Source organism: Schistocerca nitens, chromosome 8 (assembly GCF_023898315.1).
Source record: "Schistocerca nitens isolate TAMUIC-IGC-003100 chromosome 8, iqSchNite1.1, whole genome shotgun sequence".
In the NCBI taxonomy this organism is placed as follows: domain Eukaryota; kingdom Metazoa; phylum Arthropoda; class Insecta; order Orthoptera; family Acrididae; genus Schistocerca; species Schistocerca nitens.
Window position 1 is genome coordinate 535,151,176 of NC_064621.1, and position 12,943 is coordinate 535,164,118.

Genomic DNA, 12,943 nt, shown 5'->3' on the forward strand with positions numbered 1-12,943 from the left:
GTTATTCAAGCCAATACAAGTAAAAACGTTCAAATACATGTGCGCCCGGAAATGCTTCATTTATCAGATATTCGCCCTATTTGGCTTTCGAAAGACTATGGGTATCTAGAAGAAATTAGTGTAACGTTATTTCATCGCATTTGTTACTTAAACAAATATTAAAGAGAATAAACGTAGCTGATGCTAGAAATATTTGTAGCACAAGCAGTCAGTCTTTATGGATTTACGCGTAACAGTATCTAGATTGGCAATTCTGGGTCCAATTATAAAATATATTTCTTCCATCTCCATCGCTGTTATTCTCAAAAAATTTCGATATTGTTGTGGATTTTTCTTCACAAGCTCTAAGTGAGGATCTTGTATGCTCCAAAGTGAATTCGCCACCAGATCCACAATCTTATCCAACAAAAACACAGTTGTTTAGTACGTTTGTCCTTTGCCACTAACAGTATCAAAAGTGCAGCTGCAACCCGACGCTTTTCCTAAATGCACGGTATTGCGACAGGAAAATCTCGCTGTTGCAGCTCTCGCACGCATTCTCACGCTACTGTATATAAACGCTACCGATAATTTCTCTCGCAAGAATCCCAGACACTTAACAGAAAGTACTCGCAAGGAACTATCTGAAAGTAATTGTCAGAGAAAATTCGACCCTAGTATAAACAATTCTGCGAGTACTATCTGAGATTACCAAGCTTTTTGAGAGCGAAAACCTCTCACGTGTATCCCAGCCCTTTTACCGTTAACTCCGTGCGGTTGAACTAATAACTTATTTAAACAAATTAACCGCTGAGATTTCCGTAATTCCAAACAAAATGTGCAAAATTTTCCAGTTTCTGTGACAATAACAAGCAAAATTTGAAACGTTCACAACCAATACGTACGAAGTCGAAGTAATATCTAAGAGTTTCATCATCGCTTCGTTACCAACCGAGTTAAAGAAGGATTTGTACCGATTACGAGTTTAAAGCTGCACTTAGCTCCCATTATTTCGAAACTCGGACAGCAAGAGAGGAGGTTCCTGACTGAAGTGTTGCGACTACACGCGACAGGTATAGCAACCCAGCTAGCACTGAAGCTTATTTCAAGGTGGATATTGAGTTTAGGTTCAGTTGAAAATTCAAGATTGAAAAATCAACCTGTTACACAGCTTGTTTCAAGGTGGGTATTGAGTTTAGGTTCAGTTGAAAATTCAAGATTGAAAAATCAACCTGTTACACAGCTTGTTTCAAGGTGGGTATTGAGTTTAGGTTCAGTTGAAAATTCAAGATTGAAAAATCAACCTGTTACACAGTTTACATCAAGCTGTAAAAATTTAGCTTGAATTAAAATAATTTTCCCAAGCTTGAAATAAACTGTAATTTCCCTGGAAGGCTGTACAGCAGATGCGCGCGCAGCATAGCTTCCATAGACGTCCACGGGAAGCGCCACAAGCGTTTATAAGCCGTGACGTAAGGGTGTTGTGTGTGACGTCATGACGGCGCGGAGTTTGGTTTGAGTGTGGCTGTCTCCAGTTCTGTTTTATCTTATTTTATTTACTTTTCTGAGCCTTGCTATGTTTACGGCCATTTTACCTTTGTGACGTGCGTTAATGGTTGTGGTTTGTTGACATGTTTGTTTTATACTAGAAAACAGTTCGGTACGTTAATGTTACAAATGTTAAATATTACGTAACGTAAAGGAATACCATATTCTTTTACGTAGAAAAATTGAGCCTGGATAAAAGTGAAATGGATTACCAGCTAAGAATACATATTACAAGTTGTTGAGCAAAAAGAGGTTATTTTAAACTAACTCTCTAATATGTGGCACAAATAAATTAAAACTTCTTCATAATTTTTTCGACGGCCGCGGTGGTCTAGCGGTTCTGGCGCTGCAGTCCGGAACCGCGGGACTGCTACGGTCGCAGGTTTGAATCCTGCCTCGGGCATGGGTGTGTGTGATGTGCTTAGGTTAGTTAGGTTTAAGTAGTTCTAAGTTCTAGGGGACTTATGACCTAAGATGTTGAGTCCCATAGTGCTCAGAGCCATTTGAACCATAATTTTTTCACACCATTTCCATTCTGATATTTATTTAATTAATTAGGTTCAATAAATTCAGATTAATATTTATATAGCTTAAAACAAGCTGTAAATACCAGGCTGTATTCCACGTGTGTAGATACAGCTGGAGCCAAGCTTGATAAGTCAAGCTTGAAATATAGCTTGAACTCTGCCAACTTTGATGTTTGTTTCAAGCTTGAATCCAGCTAACAGGCCTGAATATTCCAGCTTTGATCAAGCTTTGATCAAGCTTATATACTTGAACTTTACAGCTGGAAACAAGTTTGAAACCGGCTTACTGTGCTATCTGGGAAGGAACCTCAAATGGAAAATCAACTCTCGCGAAAGCCAATAGTCACGGTTCGAATCCGAATTGCGCACTGTATTTCGATTACAAAATGGTTCAAATGGCTCTGAGTACTATGGGACTTAACATCTGAGGTCATCAGTCCCCTACAACTTAGACCTACTTAAACATAACTAACCTAAGGACATCACACACATCCATGCCCGAGGCAGGATTCGAACCTGCGATCGTAGCGGTCGCGCGGTTCCAGACTGAAGCGCCTAGAACCGTTCGGCCACACTGGCCGACTTTCGATTACACGTGGTTTCTTTCCATTGTAAATTTCGATTATGGTCATAATTTTCAGTTCGATGTTCAGGACAAACGCAGCATCTCACACGTGCTCTGTATTGAAATACGCAGCTGGAGGTCCCTCCACAGATGATCCTTGCAAAGCCATGTTCTATGACCCGTATTACACTGTCAAAGATCTTCAATAAATCCTTTATAAAAGCTATACCCGCGCTCTTATATAAAATTTATAATAAAAGAACTCAGTTCACTGTCAAAGATTCTATAGGTCTTATGAAACACGACTGACAAAGTTCTCTTACAGCGTATAAGTTAACTTTACAGGGAACCTGGGAAATGCTGGTCGGATTTGCGAGCTCTTTTCCAGGCAGCTGATATGGAGAGCGTGGAAAAACGTTTGAGGCGAATAAAACAAACGGTTTTCGGTGCTCTGTTTATTTCCATTTACTGTCAGAGTTAGGTATTGCGACTAATAGGGAGGAAAAAACGAAATTACGAGTGAGGTAACTATTAAGACCCAGTAAGAGAGACTGCAAAATACATGTAACACAGCGATTTTTACGGTTGGTCAACAGGTCCATCGTTTCCATCTCGACACCACGGCGTGACCCAGATGAAAGACGGGACACAACAGCAATGGTGAGGAGCGTGGCAGGATGGTGTTCCAACCACTCTACCTAGCGACATCGTTGTGGAAATTTATCGGAACCGGAAAAATATCACAGATATATTATTTAATACTGCTGAAGTGTTCGGATTCCCAAAGGAACGTCGCGCTGGCGTGTATGATCTGGAAACTATGGGAGCGAAGCCGGTATATACCTCAAAGATTCGACACCACGTTCAGAAAAAAGGAAGGAAGATTTAATGTTTAACGTCCCACGGACGGCGATATCGCTATCCACGAACAAAAAACGCAAATTGGGGAACGAATTCGGCCGTGTTCTTTCCAAAGGATACATCCGTGCACTTGCTTAGGTGGTTTAAGAAAAACCACGGGTAACCTAAATCGGGCTGGCAAACGAAAAGATGAATTCCGGTCTTCCGTAACACCGAAGTCCAGTGTTTGAACCACACCACCTTCGCTAGAATTAGACGTAAGTGATGAGGTGTTTTAGTGAAAGAGGGATAGAGAATGTGGTATTTGTTTGATGCAGTAATCCTTTTACAGCAAGTAACAGTTTCTCTTATATGTTTGATTAATGTTTTCTACCTTATTTCGATCTCCCTGGCACCGTCGCAACGATCCATGACGTACGCGGGACAAGAACCACTTTCACGCACTGTGTCGAGATCCAACCCAACCGTTACTGTGCGGGCTACTCTTCGTCCACGAAAACGCCGTTAGAATTCTGCAGCTGCAGATGCACGTCATGTCAGCATACGTAATCAGTGGTCATGACATTACATCACTGAAAGCGAATTACGCTACTGAACTGCTCCAACTTGTGACTTTCACAGGCGAGGACGATAAGATCCAACATCCTGTAAATTTGCGTAAGCGATGTGCGGGTTTCTGAGCCTCCGGGCCGTGAAGTTTGAATAAACGCATCTCGAACACGATAAGAATACAGCATAGCTATATTTTCTATTGAGGCATACTTATAAAATTTCACACACTCGCTTCTTAACCACTGTTCGTTTCTTTTGAAAACATGATGTATACTATTGATAGTATTAGACCACTGTATTATTACGAAGCTAGCTTTTTCAGTAGGTAGTTTTAGCCGTATAGTATGCGGCCCAGTATTCACAATCTTAGTGCTGCATGGAATACTGATATCGTGAGTGAACGTTTCAATTTAATAAAGTGTAAACTGTGACACTGTCAAAGTTGAGTGTTTGTTGCTACTCTAGTTCTTAAATCAACAGCCTGCTATGTATTTCTAAAATTTTTGGACGGATGAATTTCAAAAATTGTCTTTCTAGGAATTGCAATATCTTGGAAGTAATGCTAAAGCACTGATGGACTGTACTAAGCACTAGTGGAAACAAAGCTATTTCTCTCTCGTTAAAATATTTAAGCCAATAACGCATATAATTTTCGTTAAATTTATTCAAAACCACGTAATTGCGTTGTAAAAGGGAAGCATTATACATAGTTATCATCATATATTCTTACAAATTACAAACTGTATTTCTTTGTCTAATGTAAAAATGAATCTTTAAACCGTATTTAGTACATAAAAATTAGAATAAATAGTAGCTGTAATTCAGTCCGTTTTTGGCAGTTGCGTCTGTTCGTTTCTAAAGTCACTAACGGAACGGCACGAGTTATGTACACAGCTGGTGAATTCTTTGCGCTTGACTGGTTTTTCAAACCAGAGGGTCGAGACAAAGAATTGCATGGACTCTGGCAGTTGTGGCGCCATAGCGATTAGCCCTTTCGAAGGAATACGTAATCTGATCACACTACTTTCTTTTAAGTCTGTGATTTTCAGCCTTTCTGAGACTCCTGAATAGAATTAGATACCGGCCAATAGCCCTAACAAAGCACCTAAGCTTTGGATTGAAAAAGGTTAGAAATCATTAAAATAAATTGCAGTTTATGTTCAAATAAACAGAAGTGCAGTGTCATAATTGTTTTAATAAACGAAGGAATAATGAGTCAATGTAAGAGTAAGTATTGGGTCCTTATAACATGTAAATATTAATTTTGATCTCTGACAATACAGGAGTTGAAATCCACTTCCACACCGTTAAGTTGTAATGGATATTATTTCTTACAAGGGAACCTCCCCATCGCACCCCCGTCAGATTTAGTTATAAGTTGGCACAGTCGGTAGGCCTTGAAAAACTGATCACAGATCAATCGAGAAAACAGGAAGAAGTTGTGTGGAACTATGAAAAAAATTAGTAAAATATACAAACTGAGTAGTCCATGTGCAAGATAGGCAACATCAAGGAGATTGTGAACTCAGGAGCGCCGTGGTCCCGTGGTTAGTGTGAGTAGCTGCGGAACGAGAGGTCCTTGGTTCAAGTCTTCCCTCGACTGAAAATTTTACTTACTTTATTTTCGCAAAGTTATGATCTGTCCGTTCGTTCATTGACGTCTCTGTAATAAGTTTAGTGTCTGTGTTTTGCGACCACATCGCAAAACCGTGCGATTAGTAGACGAAAGGACGTGCCTCTCCAATGGGAACCGAAAACATTTGATCGCAAGGTCATAGGTCAACCGATTCCTCCACAGGAAAACACATCTGATATATTCTATACGACACTGGTGACGGCATGTGCGTCACATGACAGGAATATGTTGTCGACCCACCTAACTTGCACACTTAGCGAATGGGTAAAAAGATTCTTTTACCTTGCCCGATTTAGGTTTTCTTGTTGATGTGATAATCACTCCCGAAAAAGTGATGAAAACATAAGAGTTTGTCACATAAACTGAAAATAAAAAATTAAACTTCTCACTCGAGGGAAGACTTGAACCTAGGACCTTTCGTTCCGTAGCTGCTCTCGCTAACCGCGGGACCACGGCGCTCCTTGACTCCCATTGTCCTTGATGTTGCATATCATAGGATGGACTACTCAGTTTGTATATTTTACTAATTTTTTTTCATAGTTGCACACAACTTCTTCCAGTTTTCTCGATTGATCTGTGTTCAGTTTTTCAAGGCCTATCCACTGTGTCAACTTATAACTAAATCTGAGGGGGGTGCGATGGGGAGGTTCCCTTGTTAGGCTTTTCACGATAGCAATGGCCGCTCACCACCAATATTCTGACATAGTGGCGCAAGTTATGTCTTATTAAAACGTATTTTCTGAATGCTGTGCTCGCGAAATCCGAAACAATTCTAGTTTGGCTCGAATTTCACTATCTGAAAATGTTTCATATTTTCTGACAAGATAGTTGGAACTGAGTCACTCAACCATCGATCTTACAAATGAGAAAAATGGTTGCTCATAGAATTTACCGTCGATGACAAGTGTCGAGTATAATCCAGTGCTTACATTCGGAACATGAATGCACCCTGAACTTCGATAACGCGTTAGCAGAATACCACCCAGAGCAAAAGAAACCCCACATTGTATGCCAATTTGAAAATAAATACATCAGTGACTGTGGCGCGGTTGGTGAGTGAATAAGAATAAATGACATGCGAGGCTATAATTCAGTCGAACCACTGGGCGCGCAGTCTGAGGCAGAATTAATGAACTGACAATTTTCACGCTGATGTGAAGCTTCGGCCATATAACGGCCGTCAACTATGAGTGCACGGAAGTTTGTCCAGTAAACGAACTTGTTTGTATGTGTTTAGCAGTGCAATTTTGTACGCGACACTCATTTACAACACGACAATTTTCGAGAGGGAGCACCAAAGATATTTCCCACATTGTCAATTCCGTAGCGATGTAGGGTCAGAAATTTCAAATAATTGTTGTAAAAAATGTTATTTGGGGACAAACTGTTTAAAATTCAGTGCGCATTTTCTTTTTCACGACTGTGGTAGTTCACTCTTACTGATTTACTCCATACGTTGAAATAAAAGTACATAACAAAACAGAAGTATTTAAACATGTGGTTTTAGGTCTTTTAAACGAATAATGTCTTAGATATAAACTATCTTACTGCAGTGCTGTTTCTGCTGTATGTTTTTTTTATTTTTAACAAATTAATGGCCTACGAGCTTTGCTATACTTGGGCATCAAAATAAACGACAGTCGGAGTAGAAAGGATATAAAATGCAGACTTGCAATAGCAAGAAAAGCGTTTCTGATGCAGGAAAATCTGTAAACGAAGTTTTTTTTTTTTACGGTATTTGTCTGGTGTGCAGCCTTGAACAGAAGCGAAACGTGGACGAGACACAGTTCAAGCAAGAGAATAAACGCTTTTGAAATCCGGTGTTCAGAGGAATGCTGAAGATTAGGTTGGTACGTCAGATAACTGATGAGGGGGTAGTGAAATGAACTGACAAGAAAAGAAATTTATGATACAACTTAACTAATAGAAGGTGTCGGTTGGTAGGACACATCTTCAGATATCAAGTTTGGTAATGGAAGGAAACGTACAGGATAAAAATTGTAGAGGAAGCCCAAAGATTGAGCACAGTAAGAAGATTTCAAAAGGATGTGGCCTGCAGTAGTTATGCAGAGGTGAATAGGCTTCAACAGGCAAAACAAACGTTGAAAGGGGCATCAAATCAATCTTCGGCTGAAAACAACAGCGCAAAGGTACTTTCAACATAGTTGACTTTATTGTGGAGCTTTAGCCAGTAGTCATTACAAAAATTCGCGTTCGTATAACGAACCTTGGATAGGAATTTAATGTTTGTCTAGCTTTGACTGTTCAGTGAACCCATCACAATCTAATTTAATTACTAACTGCTGTCATTACTACAATAGTTATTAGCTGGGCCAAGCTAGTTTAAGAAGATATTGATCGGTGGGCTTGCCGCTGACTAGCTTTCGTATAATTTCCATAGTCCATGGTGGTGCATTACTATTATTTGGAATATGTTGCTCGATTCGACGCTCCCTATCTTATTATCACATTTTTCTTCATCCTATAAGCGTCGGAATGTGGGATGGACGGCGAAAGTTACGCAGTGGGCTTTCTTGCACTTTTTGTTGTTTATTAAGGCCTACTGTATACGGAATATAATAAGCATCGAAATAGTTGGCAAAGACTTTTCTATTATCTAAAATAGTTTACTTGATTTTATGTTGAAAATTTGGTTTCCATAATGTAAAATGTGTCAAATATCGATGTTGTTGTTGTTGTTGTCTTCAGTCCTGAGACTGGTTTGATGCAGCTCTCCATGCTACCCTACGCTGTGCAACCTTCATCTCCCAGTACTTACTGCATCCTACATCCTTCTGAATCTGCTTAGTGTATTCATCTCTTGGTTTCCCTCTACGATTTTTACCCTCCACACTACCCTCCAATACTAAATTGGTGATCCCTTGATGCCCTAGAACATGTCCTACCAACCGATCCCTTCTTCTAGTCAAGTTGTGCCACAAACTTCTCCCCAATCCTATTCAGTACCTCGTCATTAGTTACATGATCTACCCATCTAATCTTCAGCGTTCTTCTGTACAAATATCAATAAAGGCAGTAAATTTCCTTCATTATTTCGCCACCACTGTGGGTATTTTGTGAATAAAATCGTCTAAATTGTTAATAAATGTATTTATTTATTACGACGTTTCGCCTACTGCCATCGTCACGTCTAGTTTCAGTTGAGACGCTAATGTTATGAATCAACCACACTCATTTAAATCGGGTTTTGTAATTTGATTTTGAATGTTTGTAATTTAAAATCGTGTCTTTTATAAATTTGACCAGCTAGCATGTCTCCGAAACTTGCCAGTAGCCGACTTACGCTTATATTTAATTTATACTGACACTGAATGTTGTTATACAAGTGCTACGTTTTGGTTTATCAACTGTTGAAACTTTTTTTTAAATTTTTCATGTTTTGTAGCCTGATAAGGTATAATAAACGCCACTCGTTCGCATGTTCCTTTTATATTAGACATAAATCTGATGTTGGTAGTAAACGAAACATCGTAATGAACGACGATATTTATTAAGAGACCTAGACGGTTTTATTCACAAAAAATGGTCCGTTAAACATGGGTAGATTATAGATAATAGGCAATACAACACATCAACCTGTTGCCACAGCCTGTATTTTGCAACTAAATTAACACCTTTCTACATAACCTAGCCCTCCGACGGCGCTAAGTGACAGTCTGTCAGAATAAGCAAGATTTCAGGAATGGGACGCCGGAGATGGGGGACATTATTACGTACCATCTAATATGTAGTACTGTAAGATAGAATGTATTTAATAATATTTAAAGGCCATATGTTTTAATGTTTCCAAACGTATAGAGAGAACAAATAAGCTATTATCCTTGAGGTTAACGGCAAATGTTTGAAACTGCTGTTTGCAACATCGCTGCAAAATTGACAGAAGTGAAGAAATGATTCGTACATCGTCTCGAAAATTTCTGACGCGTACCGAATGACTGCCGCGCCCTCAACATTGTTCGCTTACCAGACTACCACACGCTCTTCGCTAGTTGGCTGTAGTTTTATGGCCGTATCACCACGAGGGTTAACCGCAGAATTTTTGGGACTTCGACATTTGCTACGATGCTCTGACTTTATTATCAACTTGTTTTACTCCACCCTATGTTGGTAAGAGACTTGGTCGTAGCTTACAGAACAACGCCGACAGTGGAGAGAGTTGCTTTTTTTTCTTCTTTCTTTACCTTCGTCGCGTGGAGGAGGTGAGGCTGGACCGGCGGCAGCAGGAGACTGCTCCCCGGAGCGCGCTGGTGACGCTGTAGCGACAGCACAGCTTGTCTGGGCGAAGCCGCATGTCGCCGGTGACTGCCGCGGTCGCTACTGCAGCCGAGGCGGGAACCAGGGACCCCGACGGCCCGAGCGGCCGCTGCTGGCCGTGGTTGTGGTTACGGTGACCTCGGTCGACGCGCCAGCTGGTGGGCCGGCGTTCCACCGGCCGCAGCGCCGCATCCCACCTGCCTCGGAGCGGCGCGCCCGCTTCTGCAGGTCTTATTTCTCAGTCTGCGGGCCCGCGTCAGCGCCTGACGCAGGCGTCATCCTACTGACGAACTGCCGAACCTGCCGCAGGTGCAGCGCAACGCTAGCTCAGAGTGCGCCCTTGGCAATGGTGGCCTCACACGCACCGATTGCGGACTGTCCAATGTGCCGCGTCTCGCCTTCCACAGGCATCACACCGCACGGCACTCAGTTGCTACAGAGCATTACACGGTTACCACGGGGAGGAAAAAAAAGAGACACAGCTCTCGCTAGGGAAGCAGAGCGGAAAGACCAGCGCCGGTATCGCAGGAAGCACAGCGGGAGGAAGAGAGATACTGTAGTTACGTCAACAGCACCAGCAGTAGTGGCGGCGCTTGCACTACGCTGCACTTATTTCGAGACTTCGCGGCAGTTGCCAAGTTCATCGGCTCCTCCGCGTCTACGAGTGCCTATGGGCCTAGCACACAGAGTGCTCGATGTAACACACAAGGTCACGAATTCGGCACGCGCCTCCACTTCCTTTGACGCGAAGTATCATACAAGTAGTCGATGAATGATCACTGTTGGTCCACTATTCTTCCAACACTGGTACACCACACACGACGTTGGCGCTTAGAAGCCAGATACGGAAGAACACTAGTAATTATCTCTCCGACGGAACACGCGGATCCGAGAAGGTTCACACAAACGCGATGACCGCTTCGGTGCGGAGAGAGGTCGCACAGTCTCCCAGAATCGGCTAGGCGCACGGTACACAGCAAACCGGCACACGCGGCGACCACGGCACGCCAACTGAAGCCGAGTTCCGCTACGTCAGCACGGCACAGACCACAGCCAGGCTGGCGCCCCCTCTCCCCCCCACTCCCGGGCCAGAGGCGCGCCAGAAGAACCAGAGACGCCAGCTGGCAGCCCACGGACGGGGGATTAAAGCGAGCCGGACGCGACTAGCGGCGCGCCAGCTGCGCCCCACAAGTCAGCGCTGGACTGCTGGCTGTCTCCTCGCACCGTGGCCAACTTACGCCCTTCTTACACGCCTGATTTTCTGCTCAAAAGCGACCCCCTCGTGACTGCGCGCGCGTCACCAGCCTACGAGAAAATCGGCCGCCAGCCGCGAGTGGGTCAGTGACGTCAATAAACAACTGACTGCAGACCTCACAGTCCTGAATATGCTGCGGACTGCGCATGCGTAGAAACGGGGGACTAGCGTCATCTGGTGTCAATGGAAGTTACAAATCCGCACCAGGTATCAGAAAGCTTCGCGACCGTTACAATGTTAATTGCCGGGGTGGCCACTGCGCATGCGCAAAGAGGTACTGTTCAGCGCCAGTACATTTGTCCGTCTGCAGTTTTCCATGTGCGTCCGTTGTGTGTTTTTCCGTGTTTGTGTTACTAGTGCGTGGTGAGCTCAGACTGAAATTGTAACGCCTATTAGTACTTCAAAACTGAAAGGCAGAAAACTGAATAGTCGGCTCAGGAGAGTGTACATAGCGTTTTAATATAATGGAAAATGGATCCACTCAGCGAACGAACAATCCGGTGCAGCAAGTTCTACTGAGAGCCCAAGTGGCCACGGACGTTTCGCGTAGCACTATCCAGAAAATTAAAATCTGTCAGACGATGGGAATTTGCAACTCCAGATAAAAACTATAATCGCAAAACAGTTACAAACATTGATAGTTTTGATAAGGCCGTTATTAGGAGAATCGTTTACAGCTTTTATCTAACTGAAAAACAAGTGCCTACAGTGGAATTAATAAAAGAGAAGTTGAAAGAAGCTATAGGCAGTTACTGAAGAAATTAGATTTCTGCTCGAGACAGAGAGGAGACATCCGAGAAAAAAGAATTGCGTACATCAAGTGATTAAAAATATTTAGTGAGGAAAACGGAGACATTGTCTACGTTGATGAAACTTTCAATTTATCATAACACTTAAGTGGGAAATCGTGGAGTGATGATACAAATTACGGTCTCCTCAAACCGGTATCAAAGGGACAACGCTTAATAATAAACCATGCAGGCGGTGAAAATGGCTTTATTCCTCATGCGTTTCTCGTGTGGAAGTCAAATCAAGCAACAGGGATTACCACAACCACATGAACCAACAAAATTATATCAAGTGGTTGACAGAAAAAGTCATTCCCAATTTAAAACGCAACTCTGTACTAATTCTCGACAATGCTCCATATAAAGACCTTGACATAAAAAAATGGCCAAATGTGTGTGAAATCTTATGGGACTTAACTGCTAAGGTCATCAGTCCCTAAGCTTACACACTACTTAACCTAAATTATCCTAAGGACAAACACACACACCCATGCCCGAGGGAGGACTCGAACCTCGGCTGGGACCAGCCGCACAGTCCGTGACTGCAGCGCCTTGGACCGCTCGGCTAATACCGCGCGGCCATGGTCGAATGGAAATAAAGGGGAGGCACTGAGTAATCTCGCATTATTCGCTCAACAGTTAAACACAGCAATGCAGGACCAGATGCCTGTAAGTGAATTATGTACAACGATTGTCCCTCATAACCTCGCGTACACCGTTAGGATGTCGAAGTGGACAGTAGACAGCTCTCACACCATCCGCAATTTTGGCGGCAACTGTAATGTGAAGTGAGTAGAATCTCGTAATAGCGATAGCAGTAATGCCTGCTGCAGCTATCGCGAAGTTCCATACAAGCACTGCGCGCGAGCTTTCAATCTTTGTCACTTTTTTTTCTCGCTGCAATAGGAAGAATTATAAAATTATATGTCCTTCTAGGAATCCTATTTTGTCTTGAAG

General features: G+C 42.5%; 1 protein-coding gene across 3 annotated transcripts in view; it reads right to left on the reverse strand.

The window, feature by feature from the left end:
* Positions 1-10,931, reverse strand: part of LOC126198537 (eye-specific diacylglycerol kinase) — a 679,131-nt gene extending 668,200 nt beyond the window's left edge. For all 3 annotated transcript variants that reach the window (XM_049934939.1, XM_049934938.1, XM_049934937.1), the window contains exon 1: positions 9,871-10,931. In XM_049934939.1, the coding sequence (XP_049790896.1) occupies positions 9,871-9,980 (110 nt within the window). In that variant the 5' untranslated portion in view covers positions 9,981-10,931. The remainder of the gene's footprint in view (positions 1-9,870) is intronic.
* Positions 10,932-12,943: the final 2,012 nt, after the last annotated feature.